A 27,456-nucleotide genomic window follows, 5' to 3' on the forward strand; every position below is an offset into this window, starting at 1 on the left:
CTAACCAAAGCCCTAATCCTCGTCCTAATACTAACCAATTGATGCCTAACCTTAAGCAAGTACCCAGAAATTGCGTTTTGATGCATTAGGGCTGTTATTGGTCCCCATGAGGATGAGAGGACCTGACAAGGTTAGTGTTTATTAGCAGGAAAGATCTCAGTTGGTAACAAAAAACAGACACACACACACACACACACACACACACATACAATAATGCATGCATTTGAGTCAGACTCATTGCTAAGTAGTGGGGTCTCTGCAGGAGCTGCTTCAGATAAACATTTGAAGGTATAAATATAGGATAAGATCACCTGGAATGCAATTAGAAATAATCAGTGGTAGAAGTACACAGTTCCTTTACTTAAATAAAAGCAGACCCAGGTAATACCCAGATAAAATAGCACTCTGGTAAAAGTCTCCATTCAAAATTCTGCATTAGTTAAAGTAGAGGGATATTTGATAGTGAGTTTACTGAAGTTGGCAGGCTTCAAAGGTGAGGGTGCATCATCCTCATCAGGTAAGGTCATGCTTGGGGGGGATGTGGAGTATTGGGTAGAAGTCCTGAGGCTGCAATCATGGTGAGTGTATAGAGCATATGGGTGGAGAGGATAAGGGGTCTGTGTCTGTGGGGGTCCCGGGACTTGTTAAAGAGGCTTAACTGTTCCGGTGATGTGAAGTTTTACGCACAACCTCCAGCCCGACTAGAGGTTACTGTAGTAGTGGTGATATAACTGCTAAATTTCCTGTGAAAGACACACATCTCAAAAGGGGACAACACACACATTTTGGTTTCTGGATCTATGATTACAGGACTGGGAAAGGGTTGATAATTTAAGGGTTTTTTTCTTTGGCATCTAATGACTTTAGTCTCTGCTTCCCCCTGCTGGTGAGATGCAACACGACAACTGTAGGTGACTATTTCAGATCGCGAAGGTCTTCAAGGTTCCACAGAAATTAATAATCAACATCCAAATTCCATTTAGCTGCTTCATTTTGTTTACTTGGTACATTAAAAATCTTTCAGCTGGCTTCTTTACAGACAGGTGGAAAGATGCCGACACATTTGAGGTTAAAATGAACCACTTTACTCTTTCACAAGACATCCATATGAGTACATTTCATTTGCGATAGAAAAATAAATTACCTGCTTCAAGGACATTTCAGAGTAACCGACTCTTTTCAAACCAAACTGATGCACACATTTTAAATATGGATTTCATTCCTTCAGCGGAGACACACACACACACACACACACACATTCATTGAGCTGAGGATTTGGTACGTTTCCTTTTTCTGAAGTTTATCACAGTAACGTGTTGGTGGATACAGCGAGGACAGGAGGGAACGTGCATAGCTGTGTGTTCGGAAAAACAAAAGTGGAAACCAGTTCAATCAGTCCAACAGGGGAACTACAAACATGGTGTTTATTGAGCACAGTCTGGTTGAACAGCGGATGCAGACGGTTTACAAAGAAATTCTGTCTGAACTGCGCCAAGCACCCTCCCACTCTTATCCATCTAAAATTAGTGTCTTTTAAATATATTTTTTTAAAGTTTTTTTTTTGGGGGGGGGGGGAATTCTCTTGCACATAAATAGCTTCATTATTGCTCATTAGAAAAAAAAGTATAAGAAAAGTACAACTCACAAAATCACACATTTTATTTACTAAGTAGCACAACAAACCTAAAGCAATGTCAAAAAAAAAAGATAGCGACTTAACTGAAATGACTTAAAACTATCAAAATAAGCTCTTCAAAGCTTAATTAAAATTAGTCAGGAACGGAACTATCTGTACACTGAGACGGAGGTCAAATTAACACAAGGGAACTAATTCAAACATGTAAGGGCAGACAATAGGTCCAAACAAAACTCTCACATTTGCTTTGCAAATGTCTCTTTAGTGAATATCTACACGTCTTTGAAGATCCTCAGTGTCACAGTGCAGCTTTAAAGCTGTCAATCATTCATCAGCACCGTTGGATTGACACGTCAGGACGTCGTCTCTGAAAGCTTCGTCACAAATCTCATTTCCGTCTTGATCCTAAAAAAGAGGAGAAAAAAAAGATCCGTGAATGTCTGATCATTGCGTGACATGAAAAAAAAAACAAAAAACAAAAAAAACCAAGCCGTGTAGCAGGACGTTGCACCACGTTGCTTGGGAGCGTCTGCCTCCACCTGCCATCACAACCGTCCTCCTTGTTGGTAAGTCCTCGTAAATAAACGTCAAGTGAAACGACGCTCTATTTGGGAAAGATGTTTATGTCTGATTTATCACGGTGTTTAAATGACCAAAATAACAGATGTGCCTTCTTCAAACTTAACGTTTTCAATACGTAGGTTGCTACTAGCTAACTACCGAACTCAGAGTTTGTTGTTGTTGTGTCATGTAGCGATGGGGACCTTGAAAACAACAGCACACAGAAAGGGTGGAGAATGCCATCTGAAATAATAACCAATGTCAAGCTTATTCCTGCAGCACTGCTCCAGTTAACTTGAAAACGGAAAAAAAAGAAGACAATTTTCAATTGGCTGACCTTCTTCACCACTTCCAGCAGTCCTTTAACCGAGTCCGCCAGAGTCTTGCACGTCTTCTTCAGGTGCTCGTGGTAAATTATCTTCTGCTCCTCAGTGGCTTTCAGAGTCTGTTCAGTTTGGCTCAGCGTGGTTTTGACCTCCTCCAGCTCCCGAGACAAGGACTTGTTGGCTAGTTCCAGCTGGGCTTTAACTTTTGCATCTTCATCTAGAAGGAGGCACAAACAGCAGTCTCTCAGTCATCAAGTAACTAATCCAGCTTTTCTTTCCCTGATTGAGGGATTGCTATCTCCAAATCTCTTTTTTTCAAAATGCATAATTGATCATATTTATTTGTTAAGCTAGATAGCTCAACAATTACACACACACATCAATAATAACGTCGCTGAATCCTTTTTGCTACAATGGTGTGCCAGTCCACTTGTCCACAGCAACCACAGGAGACAGACTGCTTAGTGACATCAAACTGGGCTTTTCTGTAGCAAAACTCAAATTGAGCCAGATCATGGTCCTGATGGACTACTGACACAGAGTGTAGCTTGCAACTCGCACGACTAAAAACGAGATCCGTTCAAGTCCAAGTCCTACCCATTTTGACATCTTGCACCATGAGCTTCTGTTCTATCTCCTCTCTTGCTTTCTCACTCTTCTCCAGTTTCTGCATCATGCTGCCAATGTCGACCAGTGCTCCCTTGTACACGATCAGATTACCAGACTCACTGGCCTCCGCCTGAGCACGAGCTTTTGGAGCAGGAAGTAGGACTCGGTTACCTGAGGGGGACAGTTCGAGACAACACTCTCAACGAAGTCTCTTACACCATCTTGGGGGTATCTTACTTGATGACATGTATCCTGATAATTATCTGAGTGTGTTTAACACAATAACTCACCAAGGAGGTTTTCTAACTGGGATTCATTAGAAGAAGGAACAGGCTCATCCTTTCCTCTGTCGGTCAGTTTACGGTAGTAACACGACTCTCGGACCACGGGCTTGTTCAACAGCTTCTTTATCTGGAACAAAACACCAGAGTGAATGGCAGACTCAGAATGAGGCCTTTCATGGCAGACAAGCAGTAATGATGGCTGCATTCAGACACAGCACTCTGATACCAAGCAAGCCTCCTCAGAGACATCGCTGATAGAGCTCGACAGTGACCGCCTTCCATGGTTCTTGAAGTGAAAATCTCAAATTCATACTCTCCGAAGAGGACATGATTATCGGTCTAAATATCACAACCATCCAAGGTTGACTCACCTATAGCAAGCAGGTCGTGATCCAATGCTAAAAACAATGCCTTAATCTGTTTTTCTTAAAACAAGGTTGTGTTCTCGCTTAGAAATACTACACTACCCATAATCCTACCAGCGCTTGTGGAACTGGATGGTCACTGTTGAGTTCTGTATTAGTGTTTACACCTGTACTATCACTGGCTGCCATGAAAGCGGCCCACTATGCTGAGATTCACAAATGGACGGTCAACATGACGAGGTAGTTGTGTGTGCGCGTGTTTACCTGAGCACGAGAGAGGTGCAGTCCCAACGTGTACAAGATCTCCTCAAGGTCTCGCTCCAACAGATAGCCACAGTGACTTTGGTCAAAGTAAACAAACGCCATGAGCAGATCTTTGTTGTGTGTCACCATCTGCTTCTTTTCCTGGTAAGACAAACAAACAAACGTGTGTCCTGTCAGTGTCTTGGTGTTGCTCTGAGTATAAGCAGCCTAGGAAGCAACTGACCTTGTCTTTAGAGGACCTCTCCTTCGATGATTTGCGGTCATCCTTGCGATCTCTCCTGTCTCGGTCGGTTGAATCGTCATCATCCTTGTCTAAAAACACAGCGTGAAATATAAGTGGTCACAACTTAAACTGATGATTATTGATGAATACGAATTTAAATTATTGAAAACAAGTTGATGAATTTCCTTCTCAAGGCCTCAGAGAGTGTGGAAATGGTATCCATCACAACTTCAGCGTGGTGCATGATTTCTCATCATTGACCAGGTCATATTGTGGGGAACTGACTGAATAAATGATCGTAGAAAGAGTGAAGCAGCACCATCGTCGTCGTCATCATCAGCGTCCTCGGCCTCCAGGGGGTCATATTCTTCTGCATTAGCCGTACTGCCATCATCTTCGTTCTCTTCCTCATCACGTGATTCTTCTTTTTTCACAACTTTATCATCGTACTGCTTAAAAAAAAACACAAATAACACAACCGCATTTGAAACACACATCAGTAGAGCTAATAAAAATATTAGTCAGGTCTGAGGGGCTCACCTTCCTCTTTTCTTCATCGTCATCTTTGTATTTCTTCATTGCTGGCTCTTCATTCTCATCTTCTTTCTCCTTCTTAATTTCACGCTTCTCAGCCTCCTTCTTTTCAGCCTCTTTTTTGGCTTTCTTCTCCTTTTCCTTCTTGTCATCCTTGACAGGAATTGCAGCAAGGGCTTTATATATGCGGTAGCCGAAATCTCTCTGGAGCATCTCATTGAACAGCTCAGCAAAGAGGGAAACCTGGACAGATATGGAGGACAGTCAGACTCACGGCTTCACACAGTACAGTTTTGCACGGTCGCTATAAAGCAGCACATAGTTAAAAATGCTGATTCCGACCTCAAACGAGTGTTCCTTGTTGTCTTCCAGCCTGTAGTCCAGCAGGACACTCAGGGACATGACACTACAGTCAAATTTGCCGTTCTTGGCTGCCCAGTTAGGATGTACGAGGATGGTGGGCTCTTCAGGGAGGACATAGCGTCTTTCTCTACGCTGCCGCTCAAGCTCCTCTTGCCTCTTCCTCTCCTCCTCCTGGCAGAGTCAGAGGGGTCAAATCACAAATTTTAAACTATATTCTGTGAATTCTTAATGTTAAAAGACACTGTATAGTCATTTGGTATGACATAAACCATCAATTGTGTTCTTGTGACATCCTGCGTCTCTACCTCTCGGTCTTCTTCAGTGCGACATGGCTCCTCTTCCTCTGGAGCTTTGTTCTCTGGTTTCTCGGGCTCCTTGGACTCCTCCACCTGCTCTTCCACCTTCAGCTGCTTGGTGAGTCGGGCGATCAGCTGCGACTTTAATCCCTTCGAGCTCAGAGAGCGACAATCAAGCTCCTTGCGCAGATCATTAACCTACAGAATGGAAAATGCATACAAGTAAGTGCAATGAAGCAGGCCAAAACTTTCTTCCATTGCAGAAAGGATGTGGTCATTTCTGCTGAGTGCGTCAGTAAATATTTTAAGCCCAAAGGCTCAAAAGTAATCACAGCGTGTTTTTTCCTCGTATGTGCTCACAAATTCAGGTGCTCTGGCTCTATGGACGCTTACATATGACCCTTAAACCTCACCTTCATTGATTTCGGATCAAGTTTAGCCCAGTGAGTAGGCGTGCTGAGATCCTTTGATTCATCATCGTCCTTCTCCTCTTCCTCCTTGACAGGAAATCATTGAGAGAGAGAGAGCGAGAGACAGAGAGAGCAAGAAAGAGAGAGCGAGAGACAGCAAGAGAGAGGCAGAGAAGGGGAAGGATAGCAAACAATCAGAACACCACTTGTGATCCGAGTGAGCTTTAAAGTTGAACCGTGCAAGAAGCAAGGTCACATCTGTCTTTCATTGCCTCGTCCTAGTGAGCTCTCGACTGTGTTTAAGTCCACTGCTACTGAAGCGTGCACAGGGAAGCTCTCTAGCTCTTATAAAAACCAACAGAAATTCCCCCCAGCTGCCAATCAATCAATCTGTGGAACACAAAAAAGGTAAAAATCAATGAGAGGTGTGTCCAAAAGGTGTGTAGGTAGGTAGGTACATCAGGTGAACTGACGCTGGTCTCCAAACAGAGTGAGGATAGTGTGGCCCTAGCATGGTCTATAACTGGAGTACTGAGTTGGCCATTTATGGGATTTAACCACCTCTATCAGACAGGAGTCACCTGTCCTGCAGCCCAACCAACTGCCCTGGAAGAACCAAACTCTACAGATAGTCCAAATGAAAATGTAGAATCCAACAACAAGAACAGACAAGAAACAGCACTTAGGGGGATCTTTTTGCAGATATCAAATTGATGTGAAAATCATTTAAGAAAAAAACATTTCTAAAACAAACATGTTATTAACACGCAACTGACTCCACAGGTTCCAGCATAATTGAAATTCTTCATCGCAGCCTTAACGATCACCACTGGTTCAAACCATTTGAGATCATTACTCAACCAATGAGGAACCCACAGCAGGTTAAGGAGAAGTTGTTTGGAATAATGAGTGCAAGAATCAAGACGGGTGATTAAACCCAGATTTGCACCAATTATGACGGTGTTCACCGAGGTGCTGGAAGCTGTTTTATCAGTTGCGTTTGGGGCCTACACAACACAACCTAGTCTCACTGCTTCCACTGTGTGTGTCGGCTGGATGTGAGGGAAGGTGGGAGTGCTGATGGAGGAATGGAGGAGCAGAGGAGAAGGGAAACAGGTGGAGAGGCCTAGGTGCGGTTTTGGTGGAGCAATAATCTCCTTGTGTTCATGTCTGCGTGTGTGAATGGTGAGGTGTGCTTAGAGTATGATGTATATCTGGGCTTTGTTTTTGTAATTCCTGTGCCTTCCTGTGAGAAGCGGAAATGAGAAGAGAGGGATTAGCGGTTCAGTGCCTGTTCTCCATCCGCCTCCTTTCGCTCGGCCGACAGCTTCTCAGCCAGCTGCTCCCGGAGTCGCCGTGACAGCACCTCCCACTCTGAGCGGGTAGGAAGACAATGCCAAACATCCGGAAGAAACAAAACCACTGTCTCCACATGAGCAGGGACTGTCCGCCCCTTGTGTGTCTCCTCCGGTCGATGATAGCGAATCTCTGCAAAACGATACCTGTCGCAAAGGAAGAAGGTGCATTGGAAAGAAACATTCTGGTCAGGGCACAGTATAAAAGGCAAGCCCTGCTAAGGCGAGCCTTCTACAGCTACTCCCTCCCATGAGGTCACTGAATGACTGTACGCATCATTACAGTGACCCGTCTCCCACACAACACACAGCAGAGACAAATGGACCCAATCTGCAGCTCTCCAACTGTTGTCACAGGTTACGGCAGCCATTTTGAGAAGGTTGACAGAGGATCACAATATAAAATCACACCCTATAGTCATCCCCATTATAGCTTCAGCCAATTACAGATGGAGGGCTCTGCATTTAACCTAGGATACACTTAAAGCGCTATATTAGGGTTGTGCGAAGAGAGACAGGATCAATAGTGAAAGCCAGTTAAATATGTAATATATTTAACAGAGAATAGGAAAAGAAATAAAACAAAACAAAAAGTAATGGCAGTGTCTTCTGGTCCAGGCTACTGCTTCCAGCCACAGTCCATGCGTTTGGTTTTTCATCACAATGAAATACGTGTATAGATTTAATATGTATAAAGAGTGTGACAGAAAGAGAGAGCCAAGACGACAACACACAAAAGACCAAAAACGATCATTGCACAAATACAACAAATAAAAGTAAATTAACTGTTATCAAAATAACAACACAATAATCAAAAGTAGAAAACAAAAATTATACCACCCAATGTATCTGAGATGGGATTTAGTTTAGAGGCAGCAGAATGTTGCAGCATATCATAGATACTTAATTTGGGATTTTAGTAGCAGCAGAGTTAATATGTTCCAACAGAAATGCAATAACAGACAGCAAACAAACAAAAATTGTGCTTACCACTGCGTGCACAGACTAAGGTCTATGCCTGTGAGAGCCTTGCAACAGCGTACGGCTGTCTTTATCAGAACGGAGGGATCCTTCTCTGGGTCAGCGCCATCCAGAGAGGGAGACCAGTGACCACCGATGGCCATGGCCTCATCTTTACCTCTCATTCCCACCAAAAACTGAAGGAGAGAGAGAGATCGGTACAAAGGAGAGCCACAGAGTATAGGTTAGATGGAAATGGGGAATGATAATATGGATAAAAGGGGGGTGGGGGGGTGGGTGGAAAGAGTAAAAATGGGAGGATGGAGAAAGAGAGGAAAGACGAAAAGGTCAGCTGCATGTTCTTATCATCATACCGTTGAGGATCCACAACCAAGAACATTTACGCAGGTCAGCCGACGTCAGTTAGGATTTTTCCACACCGTGTTGTACTCAGAAATGGAATAGGATTATGACATCACTGTCAGCTCATGTGCACAGTAGAGGTGAAGAAAGTGCAGTGTACCTTAATGAGTCTAGCGGGATGCTGGAAGGAGTCTCTGACTTCCTGTGGATCCTCTGCCAGGGCACAGGACTTGTGATAAAGCTCCTCTATGCTGGGGTTAGCCAGCAGCATCACCTGAAACAGACAGCACATCAGCTTTGAGCTAAGGTGTATTGTATTGACACAGCTGCATTGCACACACTGTATGGATATAAGTGCTACCTTAGCACTGTAGGTGTGGTTGGCATCAGGTGGATCCAGCAAAGCTGTGTTCTTCACTAGAGGATCCACCTCTTTGTGCAAGATGTGGAAGTTACAGGCGTTACTAAACTGAAAGGGTCGTGTAAGAGGAAAGGCCTCCACCCAGGTGAAGACGGCGTCAAAGAAGTCACTCGGAATGTAGAGACTCTGGTAGCGTCTCCTCAGCTCCATCATGTCACAATTTGACCTGGAGAACACAAAAAGGACTGTTACAAAACTGCAAAAATATGTTTTTTTTTCACCAAGTAAAAGCAGGATACACAGAAGCTTTGACTCACCCATCTAAACTGAATTTGGAGAACTGGACTGTGTAGCGAGGAACCACCCTGCGAGGTCGTCGAGGTGAGCGATCACGCCTTGGGGAACGGTCTCTAGAACGTTTTCGAGTAGGCGAGCGTTCTCTTGACCGCCTGCGCTCACGGTCTCGGTCTCGGCTGCCGAATAATGAAAAAAAAAAAGTATCACCAATAGTGTAATCCAGGTCATTTCACTGAGATTATCTCAGACAATCTCTCTGTTATCTGACCTCCGTTCTTCTTTACTCCGCAGGATGAGCTCAGGGCCACGGTCGTTGCGACTTGGGAACCGAGGTGGAGGCTCAATGCGTCTAACTGGCTGCGGCTGTGGTATCATTCTCACTGGAGGTTGAAGCAGACCCCCAGGGAATACATCTAGACACCAAAACAACACCAAAAGCATTCTTGGTTAACCACTTCATATACAAACAGCAGTGTAGTGGTGGACATAATTGGCCTGACTATTTCACACATTCCTTGTGAAAACTATTTTACCTTTAGGCGGTGGCTGGGGCAGCAAGGGCTGAGGAGGGTTTTGGAGGAGAGGAGCCAAGGAAGCAGCGGACAGCTGGGCCTGCAGTAAGGAGGGAGGGGGAGCCTGGGCTGGAACACTGAATGTGGTTGGCGGAGGTAGTGACTGGAGAATGGTGGGCGCTGCCTTCATCATATTAGGAGCCTGAGGCTGGCTCTGGACAAACAAGGAAAAAAGATAAAAAAGGAAAAAGGAGGAGATGTGAGCATTTATTCAAAGATATGAGACAATTTAAACATGCCATTAACTCCAAGAGAAATAAGATCAACTGTAATAAATCTCAGTCAGCGGCTGCTTGAAAGAAAGAAGTAGGGAAACCGTCTGAACTTCTGCATGACTGCAAAAAATTAGAGGAATCTCAATTCAGGGGGCATCAGGCTGTCTGCTGCCAGCTCTTACATCGCAGAGCGACTTCAGTTTGATTGGCCAAAGTTAACAACTCAGATGTGACCTGTATAAAGCAAACAAAGCCAAAAACCCTCTAACTTTGACAAGTAAACAGTGGCCTGCACTTCTTACATGACACTCAGGACTGGGTCCTATATTTGATTAGTTGACCACAAACAAACAGTATTGCTACCTGTCTGACAGTATGTTGTTTATTGATGTCAAAATGTTTGTAATATCTAACATGAAATACACAGGAGCAGGAAAGTACGGGCATTCCTGACCGCTCAAGTAAGTGGGGGGGCAGGGGGTCAATATTGTTGTGGTCCTTTAGAGTTCTCTAGTTTGTTAAAATAATGTAATAAGAAAATAAAGCAACATGGTCCACTCTGTAGAATAAAGGTGTGTTTCAGTGTGGAAAACTGTATGGCACTCTTTGCTTGAATGTGAGGTGTGTAGCTGCGCCTGTGGAGATTATACTGTTTGCATTTGATTACACTTGACTCTGCAGTTAAAGAGGTAGTTAGTTATCTAGCTTGGTACTGCTGAGTACCTGTGCTGCTGACTGCAGAAAGTTACCTGAACTCCAAAAGACTACGATCATAAATGTCAGTTAACAAAAATGCCATTGACATAATTAAATTTTCCACAAACAGTCCGATATGATAATTGCTTGAGTGATCCGAAATAACATCTAGGTTGACTGGTGGGCAACCAACCTATAAATGACGAGCAAATGAATGTCCTGATACTCAGACACAAAGAGACAAACATTTCAGAATTAAAAGGAAGAACAGCGAAAGGCCAAACAAGCGTGTGATTCGGGGCTATGGGGTTACATTTTGTCTGTTGTCCGCTGTGGAGTGCATGTCTGAGTAGCGCAGCTGCATTCCTGGCTCATTGTAAAGGCTGCCGAGCTGTGGGGAAGCTTGAGGTAAAGGCTGAGGCTGCTGCTGATGCTGGGAGGGATTGAGAACACAACAGTCAGAAACAGACAGACAGACAGACAGACAGGCAGAGAGCACAGGAATAAGATCAAATCTGGAAAAAAAAAAAAGGGGGGGGGCCTTAAACATGTTAGGACTTTTCCCAGACTTGGATAAGTCAACTGCCTGTGGTTTACAACCAACCTGTTGATTACATTTGTATTTCTCACAGATGTGTGTGTGTTCACTCGGATCAAAAAGGCCAAAGGCTGAAATCAATTGAAGCAACCTGACCAAGTACAGAATAACAAAAGTTTTAAATGTTTCCTCAGTTTGGAAAAAATATGAGTGATTTTATTTTTTGTGACCATTGTTCACATTTTACGTAACTCAAAGTATCAGTCAGATTTGATTTGATATGACATAATCACCCTAACAGTATGGATAAAAACTAAAGGCAACCTTACTGAGATAACATAGTGCAAATAAAAAGGTGAAATTTTACACTTAAACCCCATGATACATTTTACTTTTCTGTGCATGAATCTGAGTTTCTCTCACCGACTGGTTAGCCAGCTGAGGTAATGTTTGAATGCGCTGGGCGTTCCATTTGAAGGGCATGTTCGGGTTGTAAACAGCTTCTACAAGGACCCGGTCACCCACTTGGGGGGTCTTCCCCTTCACAGCACTTAAAAAAAAAAAAAAAAAAAAGATTAAACAGAGCCACAGAAAAACAACTTTTCTCTGACCAGGTCCATATTTCTTTCTGAAATAGGAACATGGGTTTTTTTGCAACTGTTGTTTAGTGCCAATAATGGCCTGGGAAATGACAAACTTAGTAAAAAAAAACTTTAGAAAGACTCACTGCATGCAGAAAAAAAAAACTGTAAAGGGGACCCTGACTTATTTCCAGCTATATCTCAACTCCCCAACCATAGTTTTGGAGTAAAAGAATGTTTATCTTATTCTGGCCTTTCATGTAGCCCCTGCTGAGGGACAGCTAGCTGAATTTTGTGGGCATGCTGTGTCTGGAGCAGGCAAAACAACATCAGTGACAAGAGCTGCTTTTAACCCATTATTTACACTTTGGCCAAATATCTGAAAGAAAATAATGACAAGCATAATTGAGTTCCTTGTTTGATGCTTTTAAGTGTTTTGATGCAGTGTGATAGCCAATCATCACACTTTTTTCACCTTAGCTGAAAGAAGACATCTTCATCCACAAAGCCGAATGTGTCGTGTAACTTGTTGACGACACCAGTGAAGACTCGCTGCTTCTGTGGCTGAGTCTGCTGTTGGTGGCTGGAGCGTGGCGTCGGGTAGGACACGGTGATTTGGGCTGTCTGTTGGGGATTCGACAGACTCAAGCTAGTGGGCAAAGCCACTGGAGGCTGAAGGATGGGAGAGAAAAAAGGAACTATCACATAATCTGCTCCTAGAAACACACTTCATTCTCAGAAAGACCCTTAATTGTCACAAATGATCTGTACCAACTGCAGAGTATTCTCTGATTGAACACAAAGCTATGAAACAAATGGAAACATCCACCAATAAGCAGGAAGGCAAAAATGCTTGTACGAAAAACTCTAAATTGGATTTCGGTTTCAAACGATAACGAACAGATAATAGATAAGTGCCCTGAGGTGTTTTTAAAGATTTAGTAAGCCTTAACAAAACATTAAAAACTACATTTACATGTCCTTTTGACCTTGAACATGATATATGTATAAGTGGATATTTATGGAGGAAAAGAAACCCAAACACTTCATATGCCAGATCACTGTGTATTTTTGTACATTACCTGAGAGATGAGTGCTTGCTGAGGCTGTGGAAGCTGAATCAAAATAAGTAGAACAAAAAAATAACATTACTTGACACAAACGAGTTCCTTGTAGCAATGGAACAAGTCAAAGGATGTGTGTTCACTTAAAGTTTTTGACAACAGGAAAACACACACACACACACACACACACACACACACACACTACAGTACTTTTAAGTGATTCAGGAACACTTGCAAGTATAAGCAGTATATTATTCAGTTTCATTTTATTACTACAAATTAAAATCGCCAAAATTACCATAATCAAAAGGGGGGGGGGGGGTAATCAACACATTTCCAAAGTATTTAAAGAAAACTGAATGTCTACAGAGTGTATTTCCCAGTGCTAGAAGATCCTCTGTTCTCCTTTAAATTGGACTGGAGGTAGAACAAGAACAGCAATGTTTGGGATCAAAGTCCATAAGTGTGTGGGAGGCTCTGATTGTGATCTATAAATCTACTGTAAAGGGACTATATACTGATATTATTCATCATACTACAAAATGAATCGCAGCTCTAGCACACATCAGCCAAGGAGCTAAAAAACAACAGACACAGTTTAACATTATAGTCCCTTCATGTTCTTCTGGGGCAAAGCCAAAGGAGTTTGTGTTTCACCTGATGCGGTACATTGTAGAGTTGCTGTTGGGGGGGCTGCTGGGGAGGCTGCTGCTGTTGCTGTTGTTGCTGCTGCTGCTGCTGTTGTTGCTGCTGCTGCTGTTGCTGATACTGCTGGAGAGCTGAGTTGATCTGAGACTATTCATATAAAATCAAAACAGGAGAAAAGTAGCAGATCAAACTCCATTACATGTGAATATACAATGGCCAGAAGCTCATATTACTGACAGCTTTCAATCGCCTTGTTTTGACAGACCTGCTGTAGTGCTGCGGCAGCAACTGCTGCAGCTTGCTGCTGCAAGGCAGCGGTTTGCTGAGACAGCTGATAGTTAGCAGCAGACTGGTTGCTGAGAGAAGCTGCTGCCAAGGCTGACTGCTGAGAGTAAACAGAGGGAGAAGCTCCCAGGAGGGATGGCTGCTGAACACCAAGAGCTGCACAAAGACAGGAAAGTGCACAGACATTAATTGAAAAAGGAGGGGATGGGGGGAGTGTGATAGCAGTGAGTACGAACTAGTCTATGGAGATATACTCAGAGTGAAAATAAAACAGTTTTCATAACAAGGCCTGCTATATACTCACAGTGCAAGCTGTTAAGGTCAAGTGACTGTCCCGAGTGGCCTGGCTGGGACACCGCCGTCGCGGCAAACTGAGTCGCCCATGGTGGATTCTTCTGTCCCCCAAATTGGGCCATCACTTGCTCACGTTAGGGGCCGTCTCTACTCACCAAACTGATGCTTTTCACTAATACCAAGACATAAATTTGAAAGAGTTATGTGGTTTATTATGATTAGTAATTGATGAACAGATTTAGATATATGTTTTACATCTAGGGTAGACTATTCAATCTATTATGTCACATCAGTATTTTCTTTTACCAGTTATTACTCCAGTTTACTCCATTATTCTAGCGTATTCACAGTTTAATAACAATCTTTTTAAGAAGTGAGGAACATTTTAGGCACATCATATTGAATACAAAGATAAACTGTTATGGGACAAGCTTTAACCAAAGCAAGATAATCACCATGGGCAGTGAACCAGAGGCACATTAATAGGGTTGCATCGGAGAAATAAATCCAAAGACTGGAGATGATGCATCAGTGACCGTTTCATTTCAAGCTTAATTCAGGTTTGATCAAGTATAAGGAGCCTCAGCGAGTACATTACTAAAAAGATTAGCAGATACCAGCATTAAATCAGGAGCTGTATTGTGTAAATATGTCATGAATTGCATTCTTGTTACAGGAACAAAACAAAACCAGCGATAGGTAAACGATCACTGCTACCACGTCGTCCGATTTAGCATATCAACTGAGGTCGTTGGTAGTGATTACAGTCGGGGGAAAAGATAAAACACATTCGCGCAAACAATTCTTCACTTTATGACTCAATTTTAACGCTCTCTAAAAATATGACTACATATACAAATAAAACACGGAACGAAATTATGGGTAAACCATTAAAGTGCAAGATTTATTAATCAAACTATTGCATTCACAAATAACCATAACATTTTACCCCATTTTTTGTAGGGTTCAGCAGATTAACTAGTGGCAGCTGACACAGCAACCTCGTCGGGCTCAACGCTAAGCTAGCTAGCTAGATCTCAGTTAGCCACATTAGCTAACAGTGGGATAGCGCAGGCAGCTAGCGTTAGCTATTATTTCAAATCTGTCTGGCTACTGATTTTATTGATGCTGTTCATTCCAGCTCACGGGTACATTACCTTTGGGTTCTTATAGCTTCGTGAACACTGCCCAAATGTGGTTCGTTTACGCTGTTGCCATAAACCCAAGGAGGTGGCAATAAACGTGCAGTTTTAAGTCTGTCTCAACACATTGCTATCCAAAACTTAGCATTAGCACCTTAGCTTTGTGGGCAGGTTAGCCTCGTGCTAGATTTACCGAGAAAGGCCTTTAACTGACGTTCGCGGAGACGGGCAGTAGCCTCAGATTGGCTCGTGGTTTTTAGGGTTAAGCACGCTTCTGCAATAATGGCATCAACTTCCGCAAACATTAGAAATTTCATTTCACACTGAGCTGTATCTATTATATGAAGTAACTGAGGAAGCTACATTTCAGTTAAAACAATGTCATCACTGCTTACCGTTGTCCCCTGCACCGGCCGATGTGGACAAGATTTGCACATGCGCAGACTGAGCAGTTGATAAAGAGGAGTTTCAGTGCGTTTCACCTTCAGTTAACACTGGTGCCTTGCCCATGTACCCAAACCATCAGATATTCAAATACAGACAAAAAGACAGAAAAATAGGGGGAAAAAAATCTGCATGGAGTTTTGACTATTTTCATTCTGTGGATAGAGAGAAAAAAAACAAAATATACTTATACTGGTGTCACATATAATAGAAAAATTATCACTTTGAAAAAGAGGAATCATGAACAAAGATTTTCTTCTAAATTGGGAACTTTAATGTGATGCTGAAAATCAGAAAAATGAATAACAGTCAATATAGTATATAGATCTGTTAAGATGTTAAAGAGAACTTCCACTTCACTGATGCATGACACAGCATTGATAACATTTCTTTTGTATAAAGCTGATGTATTAAGCGTGAACAGCTAAAAGTTCTATATAGCATATTGGGACCATAACATGAATACCAGATTCAAGTATATTCATCTTCATTCTGCGTGACAATAATGTCAAACCGTTCAAACACTATACAATATTTCTGGAAAATAAATATAACATTTACTGCCAACCCAGCAGAGAGTAGAAAAATGATCACATTTTCTGTACAGAGCTCTCTTCCTAAGTAATAGGGGACAAACGTATTTACAATTAAATAGACTTTTTTTCACAGCTGATGTTTTGACATGTCATGCTAGTAAAGCACGTGTGGAACAAGATCCAATTTAAGTGTACCCAAAGCCACACTGGTGAACTGTCAGGGGAAAAAACAGGTAATGAATTTGGAAAATCTAACAGGATTCACAGTAACACTAATATTATCCGATATATAAATATATAAGTGCGGCCAACCTACTACTGGCCAGCAGGGGGCGACTTTCTGCTGTTGAAAAAATCAGCTTGGTTATATGAAGTCCATAAAAGGATGACCCAACCTGTCTGAATTTATTACTTCAGGAAATATATTCCTTACAAGTTTGTTGCTCAACCTGCAAGATTCAAGTCTTATTCAACGTTGTAAAATTCATTTTATAAATTATGGACCCAATTAACATAAAATAGACCCTAAAGCAAGGGATGCTTTTAGCATTTTGGCTACCTCTATACTATGATACTTAGGCTGGCTCCTGTCTGCTGTGAAAAAAGGTCCATTACTACTCATCATTACTACTACTCCTTACAATATACAGTATGCAGAAATAATAGCATGACAATAACTCTAATTTTAAAATAGTGATTCAAATATCATTTGAATGCATGGTGGTGCCTTTATATCATGGTGCATATTTTTCGCTGAACAAGAATGATGCTTTTAGTCTTGAAGTTTGCGTTCCAGCTCTGCAAAGACCTTTGCATTGACTTCATCCACTTCATCTTCCACCTGGTTGACAAAAATAAAAACCCAATTATGCCCCATATCGATATTGGGAATTATTTTTACTATTCTTCTAGTCACAAAAACCTACTCGTAGAAGTTAATATTTGATTTAGCTCGAGTTTCAGCACAAGATGTTGAAATCTCCAACTGCAAACCCTTCAGGAAGGAAGACAGTGACATAATTGATAATCACCTGCTCCACCGTGTCGACTTCTGGAATATAAAACTGCAGCATGTTCTGAATGCCATTCCTCAGTGTCACTGTTGAGCTGGGACATCCTGTGCAGGAACCCACCAGCTTCAGCTTGACAGTGCCATCCTCAAAGCCCTTAAAGATGACATCACCTCCGTCCTCCTGTACTGTAGGTCTTGTGGAAGGGGGGGGGGGCCACACACACAGTATCATAATTCAGAACTAAACAACACAATGGAAGGATAGACATGGATTTTGTTTTAAGTGCAAAAGAGCTAATGTCTCAACTATCAAACAGTTGTACCTGATTCTGGTGTCAAGAAGCTCTTTAATCATCGACACAACTTCATCATCATCTTCAGACAGAGCTAAAATAAAAATACAGAATGTTATCGTATACATGATAGGCAATCAAGTAGTGCCATAACAACTAGAAGAATGAGAAGCTCTATACTCACTACTTTCATGATGTACCGCCCCCGTTGTTATGGGATCGCCGCTTTCAAAGAATTTAGCAATGGCATCCAGAGCATGGCGCTTAATGTCTGTCCATTCCAGATCCTCATCTGCCTGATATGACATCAATCATCACGTTGTCACCGAATTAGGCTCAATTCAGACATAATCAGGCCACAGCAGCACAACCTGATACCATGCTGTGAAGGCCAATCATCATCCAGAGGTAGGTAGCATCATAACATTTGGCTGTTTGCCAAGCAACACACAAACTGAAAAAGCAACTGACTGTCAAAGTCATGACTGACTGTCAAAGTCATGCCATAAAACAAGCCGTACAACCCTGCCACGAGGAAGCTCAATATTGTGTGGTAAAACCAGCTTCATTATTGCGGCCTGCAACTCTAAAGCAGGTTTCATGACAAACAAGAACCGACAGGGGTTTTCCGTGGTGTGAATGTGTCATTTGTTAACTGTAGTTCCTCTTCATCTGAAATACCCAACTTGGGAAGGGACACAACTGACACAACAATTTATGTCTTCATACTCCCAGAGGGCAGCTCTGGAACGGTTGACACACAAGCAATCAATTTTTCTTCCATTTTCTCTGATGCTGGAGAAGCAGCAGAACGCTACAAGGTAATAAAGTGGTCCTTCCCGTGGTGGTCCAACAGCCTGATCTCTGGCTAATGTGACTGGCCACTGCAGCTAAAATACAGATTCCTATTTTACATCAATACTCAGGGTCTTCACGGTAGCGTCCCACAGTGCAATACCAGCAACAGACCACTCTCTGTCTTCTTATATCCTGTCAGCTGTCACAATGTAACAATCTCTCCATCAAAAAGGAACATGTAACACTTACTTTAGTGACTGTGATGAAGTCAGGGCCAAAGAACACACTTTTCACGCCCTCGATTTCAAAGAGGTCCCTGAAAGAAACACCATGTCATGTTATTGTTTCAACTAAATCTAAAAAATATATGACACCATTATTGGTAACAAAAACATGTAGTTGTGCTTTGCTTTTGATTTATTTGATGTTACTGATAATTGCACTGTTTTTTTTAATTATATAATTTTTGTCATTTGTAACACCCACTGAGGCTAAATTGCATTGATGACTCAGTTGAGATCAGATTGAATTTCACAGCATTATCTGTAAAGAAGGGAGCACCTGGCTAAAGATGAACATTCTGCTGAGCTCTGAGAAGGAAATTCAACTGTGCCACTTCCCAAAACGGGTTTACCAGGGAGAAACTTCAGGCTTCTGGGGTTTGGAGTGTCTTGGGTCTGAATGGAGAGGTTTCTTACTAAAATACAATTAAAAAGAGCAACGTGTCATTTAGCTGAGATTCATGGCGGGATGATAGAGGGCAGGTGGATCTCTTACTCACCTGAAAGGAATGTTGTTCCCGTGCTGGACTGGGACTGGACTCTCTTCCAGCAAGGTGTGTGGTATGAGCTTCCCGTCACGTCTGACAACTTTGAGACGCGTCTGTTAGTCAAAGAAAGGCTTCGAATTAACAGTACTGACTTGACAAGTGTTTCAACTAGCTGTTAGCAAAAGCCGCCAACACCACCCATACTCAACCATTTAATAACTCCACATTCAGCTAGCTAACAATAACGGCTAAGCTACAGGCTTGGACTCCGAAAAGACACAACTATTACATAAGATATCGAAGACGACAGAACAGATGATAAATGTAGTAATTCCCGAATATCTTTTTATTTATAAAACGAAAGTTCGAGCGGCTGCTTTATGTCGTAGTTTGCTACTTAGCTAGGTTCACGTAGGTTACTCTCTCAACGACACGCTAATTTCAAGTCCCTACGATACAATTTTATAATACCAGCAGGAGGACGCGTGTTGCTGAAAAGGAGATGAAAAACGTTCCAACCTAAACTGTGCCGTATTTCTAGTCCGTAACAAATAATGAAGACCCCATCTCATGTGCGCCGCCATTTTGTTTGTTTTGGAAATGAGGCCCTCGTGTGGTCGACATCAGATAATCCTTATCCATAGTGTTAGCTGCAGTGTATTCAAATACTTTTAAGAGGTGGTAAAAATTTAAAAGTAGGCTATAAATGTATTGTAAAATAATTTTGAGAAAATTATGAACACGGTGAAGGTTATGACGCTATTGAATTCACAAGCATTTTGATGTCAAGCCCTTGACAGAACAAAAGATTAGAGCATGGGTGCCCAAAATTTTTTCCTTGGAGGGCCAAAATTAAAACTAAAGGATGAGCCACAAGCATAAAGCAAATATTTGGTTGTTTAAATGGCATTTTCGTATTTATTTTCTATTTTTCCTTCACTTAACCCAAACAAATGTCACAGTGCTGCCAGATCACATATAGAAAGAGAAAAATGGGGGACCCTACATCTTTAAGAGTGTTGTCACCTAAACTGCTATATTGTCTTTGAATTTAATTTATTTTTGTTTTTTTTAATAATTAGGACCTGAGGCCAAGCCTGAGCTGAGGTGCTTGTGTTGGGATCACTGCTAACACAGTACTAAAGTGCTAAAAACAAAAATGTGTTGATTTTTATCCATCCATCCATTTTCTTCTGCTTATTGGGGGGGGTGGGGGGGGGGGGGCTGGAACCTATCCCAGTGGCTACGGGCGAGAGGCGTGGTTCACCCTGGACAGATCACCAGTCCACCACAGGACCACCACATAGAGACAAACAACCATTCACACTCACAGTCACACCTACGGTCAATTTAGAGTATCAATCAGCCTCGTCCTCTCTTGATGTCTTTGGACTGTGGGAAGAAGCCGGAGTACCAGAGAGAACCCACACAGGAACAGGGAGAACATGGAGACTCACACAGAAAGATCCCGTGCCCGAGCCGGGGACTCAAACCCGGAACCTTCTTGCTGTGAGGCGACAGTTCAAACCACTGCACCACCGTGCCGCCGTTGATTTTTATTTTGCAAGCAAAAATTTTAGGATTGTGTTTCAATAGTTTTTGGTCACACATAGAGCCAGTGGTGAAATAAATCAAGAAATAAGACCAGAGAAAAAAAAAACAATCAATGACAGCCATTTGAAGTTTTTTTATTTTTCATTGTGTTGCAATAGACACAATACACTTGTGTAGATGGATTTAGTTGTTTTTTTTAAACACTGTATGACTGCAAAAACAAAAGAAATTCAAAACATTTCTTTGAGAAGAGTCAATGTCTGTTCTTATCCGTGCATGTTCTCTCAGATGGGAGTGAGGCACTTTGGAATTAAACAAACAATATGACAGCGTCAGCAGGGCCAACCCCATATTTCCCAATATTGTCTCTGCTAGTGAGGTGGTGCTCAGAAGGACTTGTAGAGGCAGAAACGTAAAAGCAGGGAGAGGTAAAACACTGTAATTATGTCTGCTACGTGACGCTTGTTGTTAGGATTTCTTAGCACTTCATAAGTATGACACTGTCAGCCAACCCATGAAGAGATTTGTCTTGGAGTGCTTTCAAGTCACTTGAAATTCTTCTTGTAATTTTGACATTGCTCTTACTAGGACATGCAGGTCTGGGTTAGTTTCCCTATTTTACTCTCCCTGGTGTCTTTTATCGGAACGTGGGCCGTGTAAGTATTCCAGAAAAGAATTCTTTCTCATGGGTCTTTACACTCTGGTGAAATGATTAGCTCATTTTTTTTTCATAGCAAACCAGTACATCTTCGCGTCTGTGATAATCTCAACTCAAAGCTTCAGTAGACACGATCATATCTTAGCTCATTTTTGAGGATTTCTTTTCCATAGCTATCTATGAAAATATGTATTTCTTAAAGTTCCTTTATTGTTACAAGTAATTCCTTGAGACATCGTTAGTTATGAGTGATGATGAGTTCCTCATTCTGTTACTCCATTTTGTCTTCTTGCTTGACACCCACTTGAATATATATGTATATATATATATATATATGTGTGTGTGTCTCATACTGATTGAAAATTTCAGGTTTTCAGAATAAAGTCAAATAGGATTGTATTGGTTTTACAGAAACTATGATTTATATCTTGTTATATTACTACAAATATATCAAAAATATAAACATACAACCCTTTTTTGGAAAAACACGAGGATAATGCTCATTTCACATGTTTTAGTATACAATAATGCAAAACAACAGTACTCCATTTTTGTTTCTTCTGTTGACAGATATGGTTTGGCATACTATCACAACCATGTGTGCTCCCTTAATGACTGGTAAGTTAAGTTCCATGATTGTTGACAATATTTTAATAACGATGGTTTCCTAATGTCCTTGTTAAATTGTTCTCAGGCAGGGCGCCAACTTCTGTCAAGCAAATTGGACAAATAGCTGTTGTCTCATCCCTACCATAAGGTAAAAATACACTTAATCCTGTCTTCCTGCCTAATTTGAATGCTGAAAAAGTGCTAAAATTAACTGAACAACTCTGTGACTGTAGCACAAGTGGAGCCAATGCACCAGAAAATTCACTTTTCACAGCAACAATCAACGCTGGAGCCTTCCTGTGTGAGTTTCAAGATTCAGCGACGCATTGTGCGTAACATGAGTGAAAATGATGTTATAACAGCTGTCGTCTGTGTTGTAGTTTTCCTCTTCTGTATATTCCACCATGCCCACATCCTGGAGAAATATTCATGCCACTCCACGCTGAGCAAGTTTGCACTAGTTTTTGGTGTGGTGGCTTCTCTGGGGGCATTTGCAGCTGGAAATTGCAATGTAAGTACAGTTGGTTTTCCTTTTGAATTACTGAACTGCATCCTCAGGGAAAATTTGTGTATTTACCTCTTAGGGACAATTCGTTCCACTAAACAGCGATCTGACATCATACACTGTGATTCTACCTGTGCTGAAAGAACAAACAAAGGCTAATACACAACGCTACTAAACAGATGTCAGCATGATAAACCATATTGGAAAATTACCTTTATAAGATTTGTTATTCCTTAAAACCAGATGAAATTTTAATTATTTGCAAAACAGACAAGTTACACTCAGAATAAACTCATAACATCAAATTATATTGAAATAATATAAAATTGCTAGTTCAAAAATTGTAAAATAGTTTTTAAAACTGTATTTATTCTTTAATAAATTAATTTCATAATTTACAAAAATGTATTCAAAATTATGAAACAACAAAAAATAGTACTTCTTTATTTTTTGAGTATGTTTTAGGTTTTTATTAATTTTTTTATTTTGTTTTTGGTCTTTGATCTGTTTTAGCCAAATGAACTCTTCAAATGTGTTAAAAGATAAACTGGAGCGAAGAGGAACCACTTCAGATTACAAGAGTTTTACACCTGATTGAATGGATTCATTTGAAGAGATATAATAGATATCAGCGATCGGGTTTCAAAAGGATCAAACTCTGCTGATTGGGACACAGATTAAACCACTGATTGAAGCAACCAGAGAACCAAACATGTGCGACATTACTGACACATTCCAGCATTTGAAAAGGAACAGAACGGACCAGATAGGCCCTACTTTAATTTCTAGATCAATTAATAAAAAAAAAATCATATTTCTCTATGTTGGTACGAATTTGGCTATTTTTAAACAATAAATATATATACATGTATTTTCAAAAATGAAATTACAGGTGACGAATGAAACTATTTAATGCTTGAACATGGAACGCCACCGGGCCGTGGATCACTAAAAAAAAAAACCCTGACATTCCTTAAGAGCCTGTAAATACCTGAAAATGGTTCACATCTGGAAGCTTTCAGTTTGAACCTGCCCGTTCATGATCAGGCACAGGCATCTGATCGGCCTCACAGTTGGCATGACTTGTATTTGCCAGTTGGCACATAAGGCAGTGATTCCAAACACTCCTGCAGGAAGTGAGACTCCCTAATTGCCACTGAGAACACATCAAACTTCAAATATGTGATCAGGCTTGTTTTGTGAGCTTTGCAGACAGTGCTGTCAAGAAATAAAGAAAGGTGATATTCTTGACATATTTGTATACCTACCTTTTTCCTTTTTCTAACATTTCTCCTAACTGGGAAAAATTTTGCTTGATTTCATTACACGCATAATTTCTGCTAAATAGGTTGTGGTTTTGTTTACTGCCATGGAGGAATGCAATCATTTCCTCTTCATATTGCAAGATGGGGCTTTTTTAAAATGTGACAGAAATGAGTAAATGGTCAACAATAAAAAAAAAAGGTCCCCTATTTTACAGATTGTTTTGTTTAACTAGGAAATGATTAAAAAAAACGTAATAATGCAAAGACTTCCAGACTGAAGTGTTAGCCTATATTGGCGCCTGTTCGCTGTTGTTATGGAAAATTTACAATTTAAATCCCACGCCCTTTCTCGATGAAAAAAATAAGATATGGCTCCTTCTATAGCAATACGATTTGTCCCTCCTGTTTATCTCTTGACCTTTCACAGCCTGGTTACTTGGCACCGCTGCACCACCTGGGAGCCGGCACCAGCTTCCTGTGTATCTGCTTCTACACGGCCCTGCTAACTGACCTGACCAGGAGGTGTGTGCTGACAGGATATGAGAGAATCCTCTTCCCATTCCGCACCGTCTCCACTATTGTCCAAATCATTGTCACCATCTGTTGTATCCTTTTAATGATCTTGGCTCTAAACTATAGTATTTATGTGTAAACCTTTGTATTTGAGGATTTTTGTGCGATCTCTCTTGTGTAGGAAATAGTGGATGACAGTAAACTGTTGTTCCTTTGGTGTTGCGTCAAACAGGATTTAATAGCAGAAGAATTCAGCAGTGACACCTGTAACACACCCCGGCTGCTCTGTCACTCATTATGATCCGGTCTGCTGGAGTGTTTACAAAGTAGGATCGGCCACAACATTCCACAGGAAAGAAGTGGGTAGGCTACGCAGCATTTATTGGATCAACGATATTTGAACCTCATTAGTCTTAAGCCACCATTCTTTACAAACACCCTGTATTACATTTCTAAAAAAAAAAATGCAACACACTTATTCCTCCATTGGAGAAGTTGAGGATATCATGTAAATCCAAATGACCCACCTTCAAGCTTCCAGTCTGACCTGGATCTGATCAAAACTGAGCAATTATTGTGAACTGTTAATAGATCAGTGATGTTTCTACTGACAGTTACAGGGATTCTTCTTCCAGTGCAAGGAATGGAATAGAATCAAGAACAGCATGTGGGTCAATACCATCATTCTGTGTCTGGTCCTTGTATGAAATCAGCCGATATGTCAAGAACGATTCTGATGTTCCCAATCCAGTATCTGTATCCCCTCTTAACAGGGGAAATTAGCTCCCAATCATGATAAAATGGTGTATAAAAGCAAAAAAGAACTTCATGCATGGTTGTTCTGTGCTTCTGGCCAAATGAATGTAGAATTTGTGATGTAAATTATAATTAACAGTGAAATTAGAAGAAATATGACCACTATTTGTTCATTCATCCTCAACTAATCCCCCTCAGATACGGTCTTGTGTGCCCAGATGGGATATCACTATGGTCATCTGTCAGCTGTATTTGAGTGGATGCTCAGCACGAACCTGGAGCTGTTTGAGCTCAGCTACGCCGTGGAGTTTTGCTTTTTCTCATCCTTCATGCTTTCAAATCTACTGACCAAGCGAGAAGAGGAGAAGCCCTTGATGCTGACCGTGTCCTGATATGACCCTGTTACGGTCCAGCAGAGGCACAGCACTACACAGGACACCAGGGAGACGTGTGTCCAGACAGTGGCTGGAACGTGGCACCAGGGTCAATGATTTCCCTCACATCTCTCTCTCTCTGCTGGAGTGGTTTGTGAATATCCACAAATGGATGAGAACCACTTTCAGCTTTTTGATATTAAATTATATGATTTTCTACGCAAGATGTCTATACTTGTTACTATACTATAGTGTTAAAATATTTTTTTTTAAATACAGAACAAGAAAAAAAGATATATTTGTGCGCAAACAGATGCCATACTCACTGTTTTGATATCTCTTTTAAAATCAAAGTTAGCATTGCAAATGTTTTAAAAAGTACCTAAAATCCCACTGATTTACTTGATGGAAGCTGGTGGTTATGGTTTTGCCTCTTGAATTAATTCACAATATTATACACATTGACCTACATCACTAACAATATCTTCTGAACTGGAACAGATCGAAACTGTCATAAATACAGCAGAGCAATCTGAGAACATGCAAACTCCACACAGAAAGATCCCAAGCCGGGACCCGAACCCAGAAACTCCATGCTGTGAGGCCACAGTGCTAACCACTGCACCACCATGCAGCCTCCTTAAGAGTCAAACAAAGACAATTTAGTTGACGTACAACAAATATTTCATGAAGGATGTCATCGCCTCAGCAGTACCAGTACCACTGTTGGCAACAGATTTAGTTTTTGAATACATTTGGTTGTTGTATTTTTCCACTACGGTGTTGCTAGGAGTGGTATGTTTATGAAATGTGAATGTGAATTGTGACAGAGGGCAAACCGGAGGCATGACGTCTGACTTGGACTGAGCTACGTGATGTTGATCGAAGTGAGAAATAAGAGGGAAAAAAACAACATGCATCTTATTAAGGTTTTTGAGTGACCACAATGAAGACTCTCCTACTGGATGGAATTTGCCCTTATCAGGTATTTTAACGGAGAAGAGCTTGAGTTCAAAATGTTCCTGAGGTTTTCAATTGGGTTTATATCTGGTGAACCCTCATGTCCCAAAAAACAAGGCCTTATTCTTGAAAAGAACACTCTCGCAAGGGTTTTCTTTAGTCACCTATCTGCATTTTTCAGTTTGTTGCTTTACATCATGTGTTATTGACTGGAAGACTGATGATGCATCTTTTTTGAAACTTTATTGTGGCAGGTTTACTTAAATTTTGACCACAGTCAACCTTATTTATTTAAAAAAATCTTTATTTAAATTTTATGTTTCATTGTCATGTTTTACGAGCTAAAGAATAAACGGTAAAACCCAATTGTAGTTGTTTTTCTAAGTTAATATAAATGTAATTGTATAAATGGGCCTATTAATTACAGATCCAGGCTCAATGGGGACGGCTTTCTGCTTTGACTGGTTGGGCGAAAGAGAGCAGGAGAGCGGGGCAGAGACAGATAATGGAGGAGGAGAGATATGCAGAAGGAAGAGAGGGACAGAGATAAAGAGAGAGAGAAAGGAAAGAGACTGATGGACGGACAGGGACGTGAGCAGGTGGTGCTGTGGGTGGTAGCTTGAGCCTTTTCAGGTCTGTAGCCTCCTCCAGCAGCAGCATCAGTCAGGGATCTGGGAAATGGGGAACAGAGGACAGAGAGGAGGAGAGGAAAGCCCAGTGCACCATGGGAGATCCCCTGGCAGTTTAAGCCTATAGCAGCACATCTTAGGGCTAACCTGAGCCAGCCCCTAATTATAAGCCTTGTCAAAAAGGAAGGTCTTCAGTCTGCTCAAAACATAGAGAGGGTGTCTGCATCCTGGACTGAAACTGGGAGACGGTTCCACAGGAGGGGAGCCTGATAGCTGAAGGCTCTGACTCCCATTCTACTTTAAGAGACTAGGGACCACAAGCAACCCTGCATCCTGGGAGCGAAGGGTTCTAGCTGATAATAGGGGACTATGAGCTCTTTCAGATATGAAGGAGCCTGACTGTTGAGGACTTTGTATGTTAGAAGGAGAATTTTGAATTCGATTCTGAATTTGACAGAGAGCCAAAACAGAGAAGCCAGTACAGGAGAGACATGATCTCTTCTACTAGTTCTCGTCAGCACGAGGGCAGCAGCGTTTTG

The 27,456-nt window shown here is 41.4% G+C and overlaps 3 protein-coding genes and 1 non-coding gene across 6 annotated transcripts; 1 reads left to right on the forward strand and 3 right to left on the reverse strand.

The window, feature by feature from the left end:
* Positions 1-1,007: 1,007 nt before the first annotated feature.
* Positions 1,008-15,628, reverse strand: ccar1 (cell division cycle and apoptosis regulator 1). 2 transcript variants are annotated; one of them, XM_086180126.1, is made up of 26 exons: positions 15,258-15,628; positions 14,111-14,272; positions 13,787-13,962; positions 13,531-13,668; positions 12,892-12,924; positions 12,285-12,481; positions 11,652-11,778; positions 11,004-11,123; positions 9,741-9,933; positions 9,476-9,620; positions 9,228-9,383; positions 8,911-9,136; positions 8,710-8,823; positions 8,217-8,383; positions 7,163-7,373; positions 5,875-5,958; positions 5,471-5,659; positions 5,145-5,336; positions 4,809-5,045; positions 4,588-4,720; positions 4,269-4,357; positions 4,046-4,186; positions 3,423-3,543; positions 3,121-3,303; positions 2,535-2,740; positions 1,008-2,041 (listed from the first exon to the last, which is right to left on the reverse strand). In XM_086180126.1, exons 2-26 carry the CDS (start codon positions 14,220-14,222, stop codon positions 1,961-1,963), a joined length of 3,771 nt encoding a protein of 1,256 aa, XP_086036252.1. In that variant the 5' UTR covers positions 14,223-14,272; positions 15,258-15,628; the 3' UTR covers positions 1,008-1,960. The 2 variants fall into 2 exon arrangements, with proteins under 2 accessions (XP_086036252.1, XP_086036253.1); XM_086180127.1 differs by having other exon boundaries at positions 1,009-2,041; positions 4,588-4,717.
* Positions 8,602-8,669, reverse strand: LOC147247508 (small nucleolar RNA SNORD98). Its single transcript, XR_015109638.1, has one exon. It is a non-coding gene; the product is annotated as a small nucleolar RNA SNORD98 (small nucleolar RNA).
* Positions 15,629-15,923: 295 nt separating the features above from the next.
* Positions 15,924-19,756, reverse strand: LOC147247509 (NFU1 iron-sulfur cluster scaffold homolog, mitochondrial). The gene is made up of 8 exons (XM_086180128.1): positions 19,614-19,756; positions 19,107-19,207; positions 18,887-19,022; positions 18,575-18,641; positions 17,712-17,823; positions 17,558-17,621; positions 17,254-17,428; positions 15,924-17,063 (listed from the first exon to the last, which is right to left on the reverse strand). The coding sequence occupies exons 1-8, from the start codon at positions 19,676-19,678 to the stop codon at positions 16,995-16,997; spliced, it is 789 nt and encodes a 262-aa protein (XP_086036254.1). The 5' UTR covers positions 19,679-19,756; the 3' UTR covers positions 15,924-16,994.
* Positions 19,757-21,037: 1,281 nt separating this feature from the next.
* On the forward strand, positions 21,038-26,646 carry LOC147247510 (transmembrane protein 150A). Of its 2 annotated transcripts, XM_086181166.1 has the most exons (8): positions 21,060-21,076; positions 21,237-21,304; positions 21,877-21,924; positions 22,001-22,063; positions 22,149-22,216; positions 22,296-22,426; positions 24,113-24,290; positions 25,153-26,646. In XM_086181166.1, exons 2-8 carry the CDS (start codon positions 21,240-21,242, stop codon positions 25,344-25,346), a joined length of 747 nt encoding a protein of 248 aa, XP_086037292.1. In that variant the 5' UTR covers positions 21,060-21,076; positions 21,237-21,239; the 3' UTR covers positions 25,347-26,646. The 2 variants fall into 2 exon arrangements, with proteins under 2 accessions (XP_086037291.1, XP_086037292.1); XM_086181165.1 differs by having other exon boundaries at positions 21,038-21,304.
* The last annotated feature ends 810 nt before the right edge of the window (positions 26,647-27,456 follow it).

This window comes from Aulostomus chinensis, chromosome 16 (genome assembly GCF_037954235.1).
Source record: "Aulostomus chinensis isolate RoL2024-O1b breed Wild chromosome 16, RoL_Achi_v1.0, whole genome shotgun sequence".
NCBI lineage: Eukaryota > Metazoa > Chordata > Actinopteri > Syngnathiformes > Aulostomidae > Aulostomus > Aulostomus chinensis.